Consider the following 19,146-nt stretch of genomic DNA (forward strand, 5'->3'; position numbering starts at 1 on the left):
GGGTATGAGGTGCTGTTGAGTGTGAGGTGTTGTGTGTTGGATATGGGGTGCTGAGTGTGAATATGTGGTGTTAAGTGTAAGGTGTAGCATGTTGGGTATGAGGTGTTGAGTGTAAGGTGTTGAGTGTTGGGTATACGGTGTTGTTGAGTGTCAGGTGTTGAGTGTGAGGTGTTTTGTGTGAGTATGAGGTGTTGAGTGTTAAGCATGAGGTGCTGAGCGCGAGTATGTGGTGTTGAGTGTAAGGTGCTGAGTGCTGGGTATGAGGTGTTGTTGAGTGTGAGGTGTTGTGTGTTGGATATGGGGTGCTGAGTGTGAATATGTGGTGTTAAGTGTAAGGTGTAGCATGTTGGGTATGAGGTGTTGAGTGTAAGGTGTTGATTGTTGGGTATGAGGTGTTCTTGAGTATGAATATGTGGTGTTGAGTATGAGATGCTGAGTGTGAGTATGTGGCGTTGAGTGTGAGGTGTTGAGTATTGGGTATGTGGTGTTGAGTATGAGATGCTGAGTGTGAGTATGTGGTGTTGAGTGTGAGGTGTTGAGTATTGGGTATGTGGTGTTGAGTATGAGATGCTGAGTGTGAGTATGTGGTGTTGAGTGTGAGGTGTTGAGTATTGGGTATGTGGTGTTGAGTATGAGATGCTGAGTGTGAGTATGTGGTGTTGAGTGTGAGGTGTTGAGTATTGGGTATGTGGTGTTGAGTATGAGATGCTGAGTGTGAGTATGTGGTGTTGAGTGTGAGGTGTTGAGTATTGGGTATGTGGTGTTGAGTATGAGATGCTGAGTGTGAGTATGTGGTGTTGAGTGTGAGGTGTTGAGTATTGGGTATGTGGTGTTGAGTATGAGATGCTGAGTGTGAGTATGTGGTGTTGAGTGTGAGGTGTTGAGTATTGGGTATGTGGTGTTGAGTATGAGATGCTGAGTGTGAGTATGTGGTGTTGAGTGTGAGGTGTTGAGTATTGGGTATGTGGTGTTGAGTATGAGATGCTGAGTGTGAGTATGTGGTGTTGAGTGTGAGGTGTTGAGTATGAGATGCTGATTGTGAGTATGTGGTGTTGAGTGTGAGGTGTTGAGTATTGGGTATGTGGTGTTGAGTATGAGATGCTGAGTGTGATTATGTGGTGTTGAGTGTGAGGTGTTGAGTATGAGATGCTGAGTGTGAGTATGTGGTGTTGAGTGTGAGGTGTTGAGTATTGGGTATGTGGTGTTGAGTATGAGATGCTGAGTGTGAGTATGTGGTGTTGAGTGTGAGGTGTTGAGTATTGGGTATGTGGTGTTGAGTATGAGATGCTGAGTGTGAGTATGTGGTGTTGAGTGTGAGGTGTTGAGTATTGGGTATGTGGTGTTGAGTATGAGATGCTGAGTGTGAGTATGTGGTGTTGAGTGTGAGGTGTTGAGTATGAGATGCTGAGTGTGAGGTGGTGTTGAGTGTGAGGTGTTGAGTATGACATGCTGAGTGTGAGGTGATGTTGAGTGTGAGGTGGTGTTGAGTGTGAGGTGGTGTTGTTAAAGGGAAGTAATGTTCAGCATTCAGGTGGTGATCAGAGGATCTACAAAAGTGTTAAATACACCTTTTAATCAAAATATGTTGGTTTAAAATGTCCCAAGCGTGAGTTTATCTAAATGGACATCTCCAATTATTAAAAAACAAACAAATGCATATTCACTAAACACCGCAGTGATACTCTGAAGCTCTGAAGCTCTGTTAGAGGAGTGTGTGCCGTTAACTGAGGCACCGTCACTGCAGCTTTATCACAACATGAATGTTCAGTAAATAAAGACCTTGAGTTCTGATAGCTGGCATGCTGTCTTTCTTTCTGTATTTTTAAACGTACCCTTTTGATGTCTTTTCCGAAGGTCTCGCTGAAGCTGGTGCCTAAAATCTCAAACTGAACGTGCGAGTTGGATCCGTTGTCTATGAAGTCCATGACTCCGGTGAGGCCGGTGATGCGACCCTGCCGAGAGAGGAACATCCACCAGTTTAGCATGACACTGCATGACTCCTTGCCCTAATGAATGTCCTTATTAGCTCAATTACAGCATATCAGGAGCAGATTATCAGTATTTAGACTGTAGGTCAGAGACTAAAATAGACTGAGGAGGATTTAGAGAGTTATCAATCCCTGAGAGAACAGAGTGATGAAGATACGGGATCAGTGAGGGCTCTGCTGCAGGTCCTGGGCTGAACTTTCAGAGAGACTTGTAACAACACAACTCAGTCAGCCTCATGTCTAGAGCTTGCACTTAACACAACACTAAAAAAAACCCACTTCATTTCTCTTTCTCCAGCTCCAGGGGCTTGTAACTGGCCTGGAGTCTTAGCTGGAGACTGTTACCCCCTGAGAAAAGGAGATTGTTGTACCTTCTGGATGGTCTCCAGCATGGACCAGCCTCCATTCCAAGGCTTGGTGGACTTCCGTATGCAGTTCAGACTGGCCATGCTGTGCCACTTCCTGTCCTCTAACTTCCTATAGAAGGCATTAGCTAGCATCAACACGCTGTCATACAGGTACAAGTTGGAAACCTGAAAGAAAAGGAAAGAGATGGTTGGTAAATGAAGGTGTGAGTGAAGGGTCAGTGTGATGTATAGTGTTGAGTATATGGTGTTGAGTGTTGAGTATCTATGGTGTTGAGTGTGAGTATGTGGTGTTGAGTATTGAGTATATGGTGTTGAGTGTGAGTGTGTGGTGTTGAGTATTGAGTATGTGGTGCTAAGTGTGAGTGCGTGGTGTTGAGTATTTGGTGCTGAGTGTGAGTTTGGGGTGTTGGGTGTGAGGTGTTGAGTATGTGGTGTTTAGTATATGGTGCTGAGTATGTGGTATTGAGTGTGAGGTGTTGAGTATGTGGTGCTGAGTGTGAGTATGTGGTGTTGAGCATTGAGTATATGCTGCTGAGTGTGAATATGTGGTGTTGAGTGTGAGGTGTTGAATATGTGGTGTTGAGTATTTGGTGCTGAGTATGTGGTATTGAGTGTGAGGTGTTGAGTATGTGGTGCTGAGTGTTGATTCGTTTTCTAGAGCAGCAGCATGGACAGTAGTGCAGTTCTACTACATTATAGTGGATCATTTTCCTTCATTTCCTGCTTTATTTAGCCGACTTCCTTCTTCTACACATAGAGGGTGAAGCCTCACACACCGCTCCTCTGAGACACATCAAGCCTCTCAACCACATTGTCTCGAACTGCTGCTCGCACTGCATCACAAGGAGACGTAATACACAGGGAGAAAGAGCTACTCACTCCATCATGGGTGATATAGCAGATGCTCCACACACACACACACACACACTAAAATGTGTGTAATGTGTGACGTGTCTTTGTAGGGGATTTTTCATGTCTTTGTAAACTCTAGACTGTTCCTCCTTTCTGTAGAACTCAAACAGCCCAGCTTGAACCATCACCCATGCCACATTAACGTTAGTGTGTCTGCTAGCTCCGAGTTCCTGAAGCTGCGACTCCCCTGCCAGACTCTGAGACACGCTCTGTGAAGATCGGACTACTGTGTCTGATGTCACGTCTGCGTTATGTGAGTGACACTAAAGCCTGGCACAACACATTACAGTGCCGAAGCCACAGCATGTGTCAGGACCTAGAGTGCATTAAGAGCTAGAAACTCTAGGAAGAGACTCAGATGCTGTGTGACACACAGAAGACCTCAGAGCGTCACATCTGATGAGGACAGAGAGGTGTCTTCCAGCCTCATGCCGTCATTAAGCCACTGCATCATCGCCAGTGACAGGAACTCATCTCTGCTTAGACTCATAAAGAGCGGCACACTCTGAAAGAGGGAGTGCCGAGACACGGATATTTCAGGAGTCTGTTTAAGTCTCTGAGGGAGTCGAATGCTGGGGCTGGGGCTGTGCTGAGATAAAACTAGACTGGAAGCAAGGATGATGAGCTAGGATAAGTATGTGGTGTTGAGTGTGAGTATGTGGTGTTGAACATGGGGTGCTGAGTGTGAGTATATGGTGCTAAGTGTGAGTGTAAGGTGCTGAGTGTGAGTGTAAGGTGCTGAGTGTGAGTATACGGTGCTGAGTGTGAGTATACGGTGCTGAGTGTGAGTGTAAGGTGCTGAGTGTGAGTGTAAGGTGCTGAGTGTGAGTATACGGTGCTGAGTGTGAGTATACGGTGCTGAGTGTGAGTGTAAGGTGCTGAGTGTGAGTGTAAGGTGCTGAGTGTGAGTATATGGTGCTGAGTGTGAGTGTAAGGTGCTGAGTGTGAGTGTAAGGTGCTGAGTGTGAGTATATGGTGCTGAGTGTGAGTGTAAGGTGCTGAGTGTGAGTGTAAGGTGCTGAGTGTGAGTATATGGTGCTGAGTGTGAGTGTAAGGTGCTGAGTGTGAGTGTAAGGTGCTGAGTGTGAGTATATGGTGCTGAGTGTGAGTATATGGTGCTGAGTGTGAGTATATGGTGCTGAGTGTGAGTGTAAGGTGCTGAGTGTGAGTGTAAGGTGCTGAGTGTGAGTGTAAGGTGCTGAGTGTGAGTATATGGTGCTGAGTGTGAGTGTAAGGTGCTGAGTGTGAGTGTAAGGTGCTGAGTGTGAGTATACGGTGCTGAGTGTGAGTGTAAGGTGCTGAGTGTGAGTGTAAGGTGCTGAGTGTGAGTATACGGTGCTGAGTGTGAGTGTAAGGTGCTGAGTGTGAGTGTAAGGTGCTGAGTGTGAGTATATGGTGCTGAGTGTGAGTGTAAGGTGCTGAGTGTGAGTGTAAGGTGCTGAGTGTGAGTGTAAGGTGCTGAGTGTGAGTATACGGTGCTGAGTGTGAGTATATGGTGCTGAGTGTGAGTGTAAGGTGCTGAGTGTGAGTGTAAGGTGCTGAGTGTGAGTGTAAGGTGCTGAGTGTGAGTATACGGTGCTGAGTGTGAGTGTAAGGTGCTGAGTGTGAGTGTAAGGTGCTGAGTGTGAGTATACGGTGCTGAGTGTGAGTATACGGTGCTGAGTGTGAGTGTAAGGTGCTGAGTGTGAGTGTAAGGTGCTGAGTGTGAGTATATGGTGCTGAGTGTGAGTATATGGTGCTGAGTGTGAGTATGTGGTGCTGAGTGTGAGTATATGGTGCTGAGTGTGAGTATATGGTGCTGAGTGTGAGTATGTGGTGCTGAGTGTGAGTGTAAGGTGCTGAGTGTGAGTATATGGTGCTGAGTGTGAGTGTAAGGTGCTGAGTGTGAGTATATGGTGCTGAGTGTGAGTATATGGTGCTGAGTGTGAGTGTAAGGTGCTGAGTGTGAGTATATGGTGCTGAGTGTGAGTATATGGTGCTGAGTGTGAGTATACGGTGCTGAGTGTGAGAATACAGTGCTGAGTGTGAGTATATGGTGCTGAGTGTTGAGTATGTGGTGCTGAGTGTGAGTATACAGTGCTGAGTGTGAGTATATGGTGCTGAGTGTGAGTATATGGTGCTGAGTGTGAGTATATGGTGCTGAGTGTGAGTATATGGTGCTGAGTGTGAGTATATGGTGCTGAGTGTGAGTATATGGTGCTGAGTGTGAGTATACAGTGCTGAGTGTGAGTATATGGTGCTGAGTGTGAGTATATGGTGCTGAGTGTGAGTATATGGTGCTGAGTGTGAGTATACGGTGCTGAGTGTGAGTATATGGTGCTGAGTGTGAGTGTAAGGTGCTGAGTGTGAGTGTAAGGTGCTGAGTGTGAGTATACGGTGCTGAGTGTGAGTGTAAGGTGCTGAGTGTGAGTGTAAGGTGCTGAGTGTGAGTATATGGTGCTGAGTGTGAGTATACGGTGCTGAGTGTGAGTGTAAGGTGCTGAGTGTGAGTATATGGTGCTGAGTGTGAGTGTAAGGTGCTGAGTGTGAGTGTAAGGTGCTGAGTGTGAGTATATGGTGCTGAGTGTGAGTGTAAGGTGCTGAGTGTGAGTGTAAGGTGCTGAGTGTGAGTATATGGTGCTGAGTGTGAGTGTAAGGTGCTGAGTGTGAGTGTAAGGTGCTGAGTGTGAGTATATGGTGCTGAGTGTGAGTGTAAGGTGCTGAGTGTGAGTGTAAGGTGCTGAGTGTGAGTATATGGTGCTGAGTGTGAGTGTAAGGTGCTGAGTGTGAGTATATGGTGCTGAGTGTGAGTATACGGTGCTGAGTGTGAGTATATGGTGCTGAGTGTGAGTGTAAGGTGCTGAGTGTGAGTATATGGTGCTGAGTGTGAGTGTAAGGTGCTGAGTGTGAGTGTAAGGTGCTGAGTGTGAGTATATGGTGCTGAGTGTGAGTATATGGTGCTGAGTGTGAGTATACGGTGCTGAGTGTGAGTATACGGTGCTGAGTGTGAGTGTAAGGTGCTGAGTGTGAGTATATGGTGCTGAGTGTGAGTGTAAGGTGCTGAGTGTGAGTATACAGTGCTGAGTGTGAGTGTAAGGTGCTGAGTGTGAGTATACGGTGCTGAGTGTGAGTATACGGTGCTGAGTGTGAGTATACGGTGCTGAGTGTGAGTATACGGTGCTGAGTGTGAGTATATGGTGCTGAGTGTTGAGTATACGGTGCTGAGTGTGAGTGTAAGGTGCTGAGTGTGAGTATATGGTGCTGAGTGTTGAGTATGTGGTGCTGAGTGTGAGTGTAAGGTGCTGAGTGTGAGTATGTGGTGCTGAGTGTGAGTGTAAGGTGCTGAGTGTGAGTATATGTTGCTGAGTGTTGAGTATGTGGTGCTGAGTGTGAGTGTAAGGTGCTGAGTGTGAGTATGTGGTGCTGAGTGTGAGTGTAAGGTGCTGAGTGTGAGTATATGGTGCTGAGTGTGAGTATGTGGTGCTGAGTGTGAGTGTAAGGTGCTGAGTGTGAGTATATGGTGCTGAGTGTGAGTATATGGTGCTGAGTGTGAGTATATGGTGCTGAGTGTGAGTATACAGTGCTGAGTGTGAGTATATGGTGCTGAGTGTGAGTATATGGTGCTGAGTGTGAGTATACGGTGCTGAGTGTGAGTATATGGTGCTGAGTGTTGAGTATGTGGTGCTGAGTGTGAGTGTAAGGTGCTGAGTGTGAGTATATGGTGCTGAGTGTGAGTATATGGTGCTGAGTGTGAGTATACGGTGCTGAGTGTGAGTATACGGTGCTGAGTGTGAGTATACGGTGCTGAGTGTGAGTATATGGTGCTGAGTGTGAGTATATGGTGCTGAGTGTGAGTATATGGTGCTGAGTGTTGAGTATGTGGTGCTGAGTGTGAGTATACAGTGCTGAGTGTGAGTATATGGTGCTGAGTGTGAGTATATGGTGCTGAGTGTGAGTGTAAGGTGCTGAGTGTGAGTGTAAGGTGCTGAGTGTGAGTATATGGTGCTGAGTGTGAGTGTAAGGTGCTGAGTGTGAGTGTAAGGTGCTGAGTGTGAGTATATGGTGCTGAGTGTGAGTGTAAGGTGCTGAGTGTGAGTGTAAGGTGCTGAGTGTGAGTATACGGTGCTGAGTGTGAGTGTAAGGTGCTGAGTGTGAGTATATGGTGCTGAGTGTGAGTATATGGTGCTGAGTGTGAGTATATGGTGCTGAGTGTGAGTATATGGTGCTGAGTGTGAGTATATGGTGCTGAGTGTGAGTGTAAGGTGCTGAGTGTGAGTGTAAGGTGCTGAGTGTGAGTATATGGTGCTGAGTGTGAGTGTAAGGTGCTGAGTGTGAGTGTAAGGTGCTGAGTGTGAGTATACGGTGCTGAGTGTGAGTGTAAGGTGCTGAGTGTGAGTGTAAGGTGCTGAGTGTGAGTATACAGTGCTGAGTGTGAGTGTAAGGTGCTGAGTGTGAGTATACGGTGCTGAGTGTGAGTATACGGTGCTGAGTGTGAGTATACGGTGCTGAGTGTGAGTATACGGTGCTGAGTGTTGAGTATGTGGTGCTGAGTGTGAGTGTAAGGTGCTGAGTGTGAGTATATGGTGCTGAGTGTGAGTATACAGTGCTGAGTGTGAGTATATGGTGCTGAGTGTGAGTATATGGTGCTGAGTGTGAGTATACGGTGCTGAGTGTGAGTATATGGTGCTGAGTGTTGAGTATGTGGTGCTGAGTGTGAGTATATGGTGCTGAGTGTGAGTATACAGTGCTGAGTGTGAGTATATGGTGCTGAGTGTGAGTATATGGTGCTGAGTGTGAGTATACAGTGCTGAGTGTGAGTATATGGTGCTGAGTGTGAGTATATGGTGCTGAGTGTGAGTATATGGTGCTGAGTGTGAGTATACAGTGCTGAGTGTGAGTATATGGTGCTGAGTGTGAGTATACAGTGCTGAGTGTGAGTATATGGTGCTGAGTGTGAGTATATGGTGCTGAGTGTGAGTATACAGTGCTGAGTGTGAGTATATGGTGCTGAGTGTGAGTATACAGTGCTGAGTGTGAGTATATGGTGCTGAGTGTGAGTATACAGTGCTGAGTGTGAGTATACAGTGCTGAGTGTGAGTATATGGTGCTGAGTGTGAGTATATGGTGCTGAGTGTGAGTATACAGTGCTGAGTGTGAGTATACAGTGCTGAGTGTGAGTATACGGTGCTGAGTGTGAGTATATGGTGCTGAGTGTGAGTATATGGTGCTGAGTGTGAGTATATGGTGCTGAGTGTGAGTATACGGTGCTGAGTGTGAGTATATAGTGCTGAGTGTGAGTATACAGTGCTGAGTGTGAGTATACGGTGCTGAGTGTGAGTATATAGTGCTGAGTGATGAGTATGTGTTGCTGAGTGTGAGTGTAAGGTGTTGAGTGTGAGGTGTTGAGTGTGAGTGTAAGGTGTTGAGTGTTGAGTATGAGGTGTTGAGTGTGAGTGTAAGGTGTTGAGTATGTGGTGTTGAGTATGAGGTGTTGAGTGTGAGTGTAAGGTGTTGAGTATGAGGTGTTGTTGAGTGTGAGGTGTTGAGTGTGAGTGTAAGGTGTTGAGTGTGAGGTGTTGCGTGTGAGTGTAAGGTGTTGAGTGTGAGGTGTTGAGTGTTGAGTATGTGGTGTTGAGTGTGAGTGTAAGGTGTTGAGTGTGATGTGTTGAGTGTGAGTGTAAGGTGTTGAGTGTGAGGTGTTGAGTGTTGAGTATGTGGTGTTGAGTATGAGGTGTTGAGTATGTGGTGTTGAGTATGAGGTGTTGAGTGTGAGTGTAAGGTGTTGAGTGTGAGGTGTTGAGTATGTGGTGTTGAGTATGAGGTGTTGAGTGTGAGTGTAAGGTGTTGAGTATGAGGTGTTGAGTGTGAGTGTAAGGTGTTGAGTATGAGGTGTTGAGTATGAGGTGTTGAGTGTGAGTGTAAGGTTTTGAGTGTGAGGTGTTGAGTGTGAGTGTAAGGTTTTGAGTGTGAGGTGTTGTTGAGTGTGAGGTGTTGAGTGTGAGTGTAAGGTGTTGAGTGTGAGGTGTTGAGTGTGAGTGTAAGGTGTTGAGTATGTGGTGTTGAGTATGAGGTGTTGAGTGTGACTGTAAGGTGTTGAGTATGAGGTGTTCAGTGTGAGTGTAAGGTGTTGAGTGTGAGGTGTTGCGTGTGAGTGTGAGGTGTTGAGTGTGAGGTGTTGAGTATGTGGTGTTGAGTGTGAGTGTAAGGTGTTGAGTGTGAGGTGTTGAGTGTGAGTGTAAGGTGTTGAGTGTGAGTGTAAGGTGTTGAGTGTTGAGTATGTGGTGTTGAGTATGTGGTGTTGAGTATGAGGTGTTGAGTGTGACTATAAGGTGTTGAGTGTGAGTGTAAGGTGTTGAGTGTGAGGTGTTGAGTGTTGAGTATGTGGTGTTGAGTATGAGGTGTTGAGTGTGAGTGTAAGGTTTTGAGTGTGAGTGTAAGGTGTTGAGTATGAGGTGTTGTTGAGTGTAAGGTGTTGAGTGTGAGGTGTTGTTGAGTGTGAGGTGTTGAGTGTGAGTGTAAGGTGTTGAGTGTGAGGTGTTGAGTATGAGGTGTTGTTGAGTGTGAGGTGTTGAGTATGAAGTGTTGTTGAGTGTGAGGTGTTGAGTGTGAGGTGTTGTTGAGTGTGAGGTGTTGAGTGTGAGGTGTTGAGTATGAGGTGTTATTGAGTATGAGGTGTTGTTGAGTGTGAGGTGTTGAATGTGAGGTGTTGAGTGTGAGGTGTTGAGTGTGAGGTGTTGAGTATGAGGTGTTGTTGAGTGTGAGGTGTTGAGTGTGAGGTGTTGAGTATGAGTTGTTATTGAGTATGAGGTGTTGTTGAGTGTGAGGTGTTGAATGTGAGGTGTTGAGTGTGATGTGTTGAGTGTGAGGTGTTGAGTATGAGGTGTTATTGAGTGTGAGGTGTTATTGAGTGTGAGGTGTTGAGTGTGAGGTGTTCAGTGTGAGGTGTTGTTGAGTGTGAGGTGTTGTTGAGTGTGAGGTGTTGAGTGTGAGGTGTTGAGTATGAGGTGTTGTTGAGTGTGAGGTGTTTGGTGTGAGGTGTTGAGTATGAGGTGTTGTTGAGTGTGAGGTGTTGAATGTGAGGTGTTGAGTGTGATGTGTTGAGTGTGAGGTGTTGAGTATGAGGTGTTATTGAGTGTGAGGTGTTATTGAGTGTGAGGTGTTGAGTGTGAGGTGTTCAGTGTGAGGTGTTGTTGAGTGTGAGGTGTTGAGTATGAGGTGTTGAGTGTGAGGTGTTGTTGAGTGTGAGGTGTTGAGTATGAGGTGTTGTTGAGTGTGAGGTGTTGAGTGTGAGGTGTTGAGTGTGAGGTGTTGAGTATGAGGTGTTGAGTGTGAGGTGTTGAGTGTGAGGTGTTGTTGAGTGTGAGGTGTTGTTGAGTGTGAAGTGTTGAGTGTGAGGTGTTGAGTGTGAGGTGTTGAGTATGAGGTGTTGTTGAGTGTGAGGTGTTGAGTGTGATGTGTTGAGTATGAGGTGTTGTTGAGTGTGAGGTGTTGAGTGTGAGGTGTTGAGTATGAGGTGTTGTTGAGTGTGAGGTGTTGAGTGTGAGGTGTTGAGTATGAGGTGTTGTTGAGTGTGAGGTGTTGAGTGTGAGGTGTTGAGTATGAGGTGTTGTTGAGTGTGAGGTGTTGAGTATGAGGTGTTGTTGAGTGTGAGGTGTTGAGTGTGAGGTGTTGAGTATGAGGTCTTGTTGAGTGTGAGGTGTTGAGTGTGAGGTGTTGAGTATGAGGTGTTGTTGAGTGTGAGGTGTTGAGTGTGAGGTGTTGAGTGTGAGGTGTTGAGTATGAGGTTGTGTTGAGTGTGAGGTGTTGAGTGTGAGGTGTTGTTGAGTGTGAGGTGTTGAGTGTGAGGTGTTGAGTGTGAGGTGTTGAGTATGAGGTGTTGTTGAGTGTGAGGTGTTGAGTGTGAGGTGTTGAGTGTGAGGTGTTGAGTATGAGGTGTTGTTGAGTGTGAGGTGTTGAGTGTGAGGTGTTGAGTGTGAGGTGAAGCCGAGACGCTGAGAGCAAACAGAACGGTTATACAGAATAAAAGAGAGTAAACAGAAGTTTCCAGAAGCAACATCAGCATGTGGATCTGAGAGAAGAAAGGAAGCTGGAGTTCTAAACATTGCTGATCCTACAGGAATCAAAATTTCTCATTAAAACACTAATATAAGAAAATCAACAGGAAGTGACCTCAAGCGACTGCAGGTATCCTTCCTGAGGGTCGCAGAGCAGAGAGGAGATGCGATGGCTGTTCCTCATGCAGTTCACACTGCTGTCTCTCCACAGAGGAAAGATCTGCCTGATGACCGTCATCCTGCCCAGAGCACTGTGAGCCAGCTCCATGATCTCAGTGTCGCTGATCTCCTGGAAAACAGACAGACACACAGACAGATTGTTTTATATAAATCAGATTTCATGGGATCGGACAGCAAGCTCTTCAGCGGGTTGATGAGGCGATAATTTCCGCTGTGTATTCTCATCTCATCTCAACTCATCTCATCTCATCTCATCTGTGTGAAGAAAATCCTCAAATCAAAATCCTCCTCATCTTGCTTTAGCAAAAAAAACATCTCAGATTTTTTGGAGACCTGGCATTTTTTCAGCTCATCATCCGAGTTATCCTTTAATGAGCAGGAGCTCGGCGTGAAAAAAAACATCATCCTGCACCAAGAGTGAGGAAAAGATCACACCAGCACACTTAACACACCCTAATTAACACACCCTAATTAACACACCTGAATTAACAGACATGATTCAATATACCCTAATTCATACACTCTCATTAACACGACTCAATACACCCTAATTAACACAAGCTAATTTAAAGACACAACTTAATACGCCCAATTAACACACCCTAATTAACACACCCTAATTAACAGACATGACTCAATACACCAAATGAACACACTCGAATTAACATACCCTAATTAACATACATGACACAATATACCGTAATTCACACACTCTAATTAACACGACTCAATACACCCTAATTAACACAAGCTAATTTAAAGACACAACTTAATACGCCCAATTAACACACTCTAATTAACACGACTTAACCCAGTTAACATGTCGGTTTAATGCACCCCAATTAACACAAATGAACACAACCCAGTTAACACAACCAATCTAACCTCCAACTTAACACACCCATTTAATACACCCCAATTAACACATTGGATTAACACAACCTAATTAACGCACCCCAAGAAACATATTCCAATCAAGTGTATTGAAATAATACATTTGAATTAACACACCTGACTTAACTCAGCCCAATGAACACATCTGGATTAACACAACCGGATAAACACACCCCAATCACCACACCCCAAATAACACACCCCAATCACCACACCCCAAATAACACACTCCAATCACCACACCCCAAATAACACATCCCAAATAACACACTCCAATCACTACACCCCAAATAACACACTCCAATCACCACACTCCAAATAACACACTGCAATCATCACACCCCAAATAACACACTCCAATCATCACACCCCAAATAACACACTCCAATCACCACACCCCAAATAACACACTGCAATCATCACACCCCAAATAACACACTCCAATCACCACACCCCAAATAACACATCCCAAATAACACACTCCAATCACCACACCCCAAATAACACATCCCAAATAACACACTCCAATCACTACACCCCAAATAACACACTCCAATCACCACACCCCAAATAACACACTCCAATCACCACACCCCAAATAACACACTCCAATCACCACACCCCAAATAACACACTCCAATCACCACACCCCAAATAACACACTCCAATCACCACACCCCAAATAACACACTCCAATCACTACACCCCAAATAACACACTCCAATCACCACACCCCAAATAACACACTGCAATCATCACACCCCAAATAACACACTCCAATCATCACACCCCAAATAACACACTCCAATCACCACACCCCAAATAACACACTGCAATCATCACACCCCAAATAACACACTCCAATCACCACACCCCAAATAACACACTGCAATCATCACACCCCAAATAACACACTCCAATCACCACACCCCAAATAACACACTCCAATCACCACACCCCAAATAACACACTGCAATCATCACACCCCAAATAACACACTGCAATCATCACACCCCAAATAACACACTGCAATCATCACACCCCAAATAACACACTCCAATCACCACACCCCAAATAACACACTGCAATCATCACACCCCAAATAACACACTGCAATCATCACACCCCAAATAACACACTCCAATCACCACACCCCAAATAACACACTGCAATCACCACACCCCAAATAACACACTGCAATCATCACACCCCAAATAACACACTCCAATCACCACACCCCAAATAACACACTGCAATCATCACACCCCAAATAACACACTGCAATCATCACACCCCAAATAACACACTGCAATCATCACACCCCAAATAACACACTCCAATCACCACACCCCAAATAACACACTGCAATCATCACACCCCAAATAACACACTCCAATCACCACACCCCAAATAACACACTGCAATCATCACACCCCAAATAACACACTCCAATCACCACACCCCAAATAACACACTGCAATCATCACACCCCAAATAACACACTCCAATCACCACACCCCAAATAACACACTGCAATCATCACACCCCAAATAACACACTCCAATCACCACACCCCAAATAACACACTGCAATCATCACACCCCAAATAACACACTCCAATCACCACACCCCAAATAACACACTGCAATCATCACACCCCAAATAACACACTCCAATCACCACACCCCAAATAACACACTGCAATCATCACACCCCAAATAACACACTCCAATCACCACACCCCAAATAACACACTGCAATCATCACACCCCAAATAACACACTGCAATCATCACACCCCAAATAACACACTCCAATCACCACACCCCAAATAACACACTGCAATCATCACACCCCAAATAACACACTCCAATCACCACACCCCAAATAACACACTGCAATCATCACACCCCAAATAACACACTGCAATCATCACACCCCAAATAACACACTCCAATCACCACACCCCAAATAACACATCCCAAATAACACACTCCAATCACCACACCCCAAATAACACACTGCAATCACCACACCCCAAATAACACACTGCAATCATCACACCCCAAATAACACACTGCAATCATCACACCCCAAATAACACACTCCAATCACCACACCCCAAATAACACACTCGAATCACCACACCCCAAATAACACACTGCAATCATCACACCCCAAATAACACACTCCAATCACCACACCCCAAATAACACACTGCAATCATCACACCCCAAATAACACACTCCAATCACCACACCCCAAATAACACACTGCAATCATCACACCCCAAATAACACACTCCAATCACCACATCCCAAATAACACACTCCAATCACCACACCCCAAATAACACACTGCAATCATCACACCCCAAATAACACACTCCAATCACCACACCCCAAATAACACACTGCAATCATCACACCCCAAATAACACACTCCAATCACCACACCCCAAATAACACACTGCAATCATCACACCCCAAATAACACACTCCAATCACCACACCCCAAATAACACACTGCAATCATCACACCCCAAATAACACACTCCAATCACCACACCCCAAATAACACACTGCAATCATCACACCCCAAATAACACACTCCAATCACCACACCCCAAATAACACACTGCAATCATCACACCCCAAATAACACACTCCAATCACCACACCCCAAATAACACACTCCAATCACCACACCCCAAATAACACACTGCAATCATCACACCCCAAATAACACACTCCAATCACCACACCCCAAATAACACACTGCAATCATCACACCCCAAATAACACACTCCAATCACCACACCCCAAATAACACACTGCAATCATCACACCCCAAATAACACACTCCAATCACCACACCCCAAATAACACACTCCAATCACCACACCCCAAATAACACACTGCAATCATCACACCCCAAATAACACACTCCAATCACCACACCCCAAATAACACACTCCAATCATCACACCCCAAATAACACACTGCAATCATCACACCCCAAATAACACACTCCAATCACCACATCCCAAATAACACACTCCAATCACCACACCCCAAATAACACACTGCAATCATCACACCCCAAATAACACACTCCAATCACCACACCCCAAATAACACACTGCAATCATCACACCCCAAATAACACACTCCAATCACCACACCCCAAATAACACACTGCAATCATCACACCCCAAATAACACACTCCAATCACCACACCCCAAATAACACACTGCAATCATCACACCCCAAATAACACACTCCAATCACCACACCCCAAATAACACACTGCAATCATCACACCCCAAATAACACACTCCAATCACCACACCCCAAATAACACATCCCAAATAACACACTCGAATCACCACACCCCAAATAACACACTGCAATCATCACACCCCAAATAACACACTCGAATCACCACACCCGAAATAACACACTGCAATCATCACACCCCAAATAACACACTCCAATCACCACACCCCAAATAACACACTGCAATCATCACACCCCAAATAACACACTCCAATCACCACACCCCAAATAACACATCCCAAATAACACACTCCAATCACTACACCCCAAATAACACATCCCAAATAACACACTGCAATCATCACACCCCAAATAACACACTGCAATCATCACACCCCAAATAACACACTCCAATCACCACACCCCAAATAACACACTGCAATCATCACACCCCAAATAACACACTCCAATCACCACACCCCAAATAACACACTGCAATCATCACACCCCAAATAACACACTCCAATCACCACACCCCAAATAACACACTGCAATCATCACACCCCAAATAACACACTCCAATCACCACACCCCAAATAACACACTGCAATCATCACACCCCAAATAACACACTCCAATCACCACACCCCAAATAACACACTGCAATCATCACACCCCAAATAACACACTCCAATCACCACACCCCAAATAACACACTCCAATCACCACACCCCAAATAACACACTGCAATCATCACACCCCAAATAACACACTGCAATCATCACACCCCAAATAACACACTCCAATCACCACACCCCAAATAACACATCCCAAATAACACACTCCAATCACCACACCCCAAATAACACATCCCAAATAACACACTCCAATCACCACACCCCAAATAACACATCCCAAATAACACACTCCAATCACCACACCCCAAATAACAAACTGCAATCATCACACCCCAAATAACACACTCCAATCACCACACCCCAAATAACACACTGCAATCACCACACCCCAAATAACACATCCCAAATAACACACTCCAATCACTACACCCCAAATAACACACTGCAATCACCACACCCCAAATAACACATCCCAAATAACACTCTCCAATCACCACACCCCAAATAACACACTCCAATCACCACACCCCAAATAACACACTGCAATCATCACACCCCAAATAACACATCCCAAATAACACACTCCAATCACCACACCCCAAATAACAAACTGCAATCATCACACCCCAAATAACACACTGCAATCACCACACCCCAAATAACACACTGCAATCACCACACCCCAAATAACACATCCCAAATAACACACTCCAATCACTACACCCCAAATAACACACTGCAATCACCACACCCCAAATAACACATCCCAAATAACACACTCCAATCACCACACCCCAAATAACACATCCCAAATAACACACTCCAATCACCACACCCCAAATAACACACTGCAATCATCACACCCCAAATAACACACTCCAATCACCACACCCCAAATAACACACTGCAATCATCACACCCCAAATAACACATCCCAAATAACACACTCCAATCACCACACCCCAAATAACACACCCCAATCACCACACCCCAAATAACACACTGCAATCATCACACCCCAAATAACACACTCCAATCACCACACCCCAAATAACACACTGCAATCATCACACCCCAAATAACACACCCCAATCACCACACCCCAAATAACACACTGCAATCATCACACCCCAAATAACACACCCCAATCACCACACCCCAAATAACACATCCCAAATAACACACTCCAATCATCACACCCCAAATAACACACTGCAATCACACCCCAAATAACACACTCCAATCACCACACCCCAAATAACACATCCCAAATAACACACTCCAATCACCACACCCCAAATAACACACTCCAATCACCACACCCCAAATAACACACTCCAATCACCACACCCCAAATAACACATCCCAAATAACACACTCCAATCACCACACCCCAAATAACACACTCCAATCACCACACCCCAAATAACACACCCCAATCACCACACCCCAAATAACACACTCCAATCACCACACCCCAAATAACACACTCCAATCACCACACCCCAAATAACACACTCCAATCACCAAACTCCAATCACCACACCCCAAAATAACACACTCCAATCACCACACCCCAAATAACACACTCCAATCACCACACCCCAAATAACACACCCCAAATAACACACTCCAATCACTACACCCCAAATAACACACTCCAATCACCACACCCCAAATAACACACTCCAATCACCACACCCCAAATAACACACCCCAAATAACACACCCCAATCACCACACCCCAAATAACACACCCCAAATAACACACTCCAATCACCACACCCCAAAATAACACACTCCAATCACCACACCCCAAATAACACACCCCAATCACCACACCCCAAATAACACACCCCAAATAACACACTCCAATCACCACACCCCAAATAACACACTCCAATCACCACACCCCAAATAACACACCCCAATCACCACACCCCAAATAACACACCCCAATCACCACACCCCAATCACCACACCTCAAATAACACACTCCAATCACCACACCCCAATCACCACACCTCAAATAACACACTCCAATCACCACACCCCAATCACCACACCTCAAATAACACACTCCAATCACCACACCCCAAATAAGTTTGCGATCCTAATGGTCAGTGCGGGGAACAAGGATTGTGCATTCTGACCAAATGAATAATCTTGCAATGTGCTGCTGCGGCTGGTCAAGCAAATATTTCTGCTTTATTTCTGTTTGATTCTAAGCTTATTTATTCTGATATGACTATATTTAAGCCATTTTTCTAATAAAAACCTATAACCTCTATTAAACTATACTATTGTGCTCCAACTGAAGCCGTGCTTGCTGATATTGTGGTCTATAACTCCTCCCCGAACTGCCCCCTGTCCTGTATCTCGCGCTCTCATTGGCTGTAGGACATCGCCGAGGTATGTTTCAGTCAGAGCTCCTTTTACACTGCACGACTTCGAGTGGCCGACAGGTCCAGATATTTAGCATGCCAAATATTTCACGGGATTCAGCGACTGATCAGCGGCGATCCGGTCAGAACGAGTTTTTGGTCATTCACACTGTCACTCACGCCCCAATTAACACACTCCAATCAACACAGCCCAAATAACACAACTGGGTTAATACACCTGACCTCAACACCTGACATAACACACGTGACAGAACTCCTCCGCTGATTATCACACGTCTGTGTATTAGAGAGCAGTGGAGTGTGTATCTGTGTGCATCGAGCTCTTATAGAAAATACAAAACTCACAAACTATTCAAAGATCATTATAAAGAGCGCTCTCTGATTTTTGTGGGCTTTTCATCAGTACAGCTTCTAAAATGAAAGAAGGGTGCTGAAGGACGAGGACGAGTG

The 19,146-nt window shown here is 45.3% G+C and overlaps 1 protein-coding gene across 3 annotated transcripts in view; it reads right to left on the reverse strand.

Annotated features, from left to right (window-relative positions):
• The window catches only part of grid1b (glutamate receptor, ionotropic, delta 1b), a 380,520-nt gene that overhangs the window by 50,248 nt on the left and 311,126 nt on the right, over positions 1–19,146 (reverse strand). For all 3 annotated transcript variants that reach the window (XM_058406709.1, XM_058406710.1, XM_058406711.1), the window contains exons 6-8: positions 11,417–11,590; positions 2,360–2,521; positions 1,833–1,952 (exon numbers count right to left, since the gene is read on the reverse strand). In XM_058406709.1, the coding sequence (XP_058262692.1) occupies positions 1,833–1,952; positions 2,360–2,521; positions 11,417–11,590 (456 nt within the window). The remainder of the gene's footprint in view (positions 1–1,832; positions 1,953–2,359; positions 2,522–11,416; positions 11,591–19,146) is intronic.

Source organism: Hemibagrus wyckioides, linkage group LG13 (assembly GCF_019097595.1).
Source record: "Hemibagrus wyckioides isolate EC202008001 linkage group LG13, SWU_Hwy_1.0, whole genome shotgun sequence".
Taxonomy (NCBI): Eukaryota; Metazoa; Chordata; class Actinopteri; order Siluriformes; family Bagridae; genus Hemibagrus; species Hemibagrus wyckioides.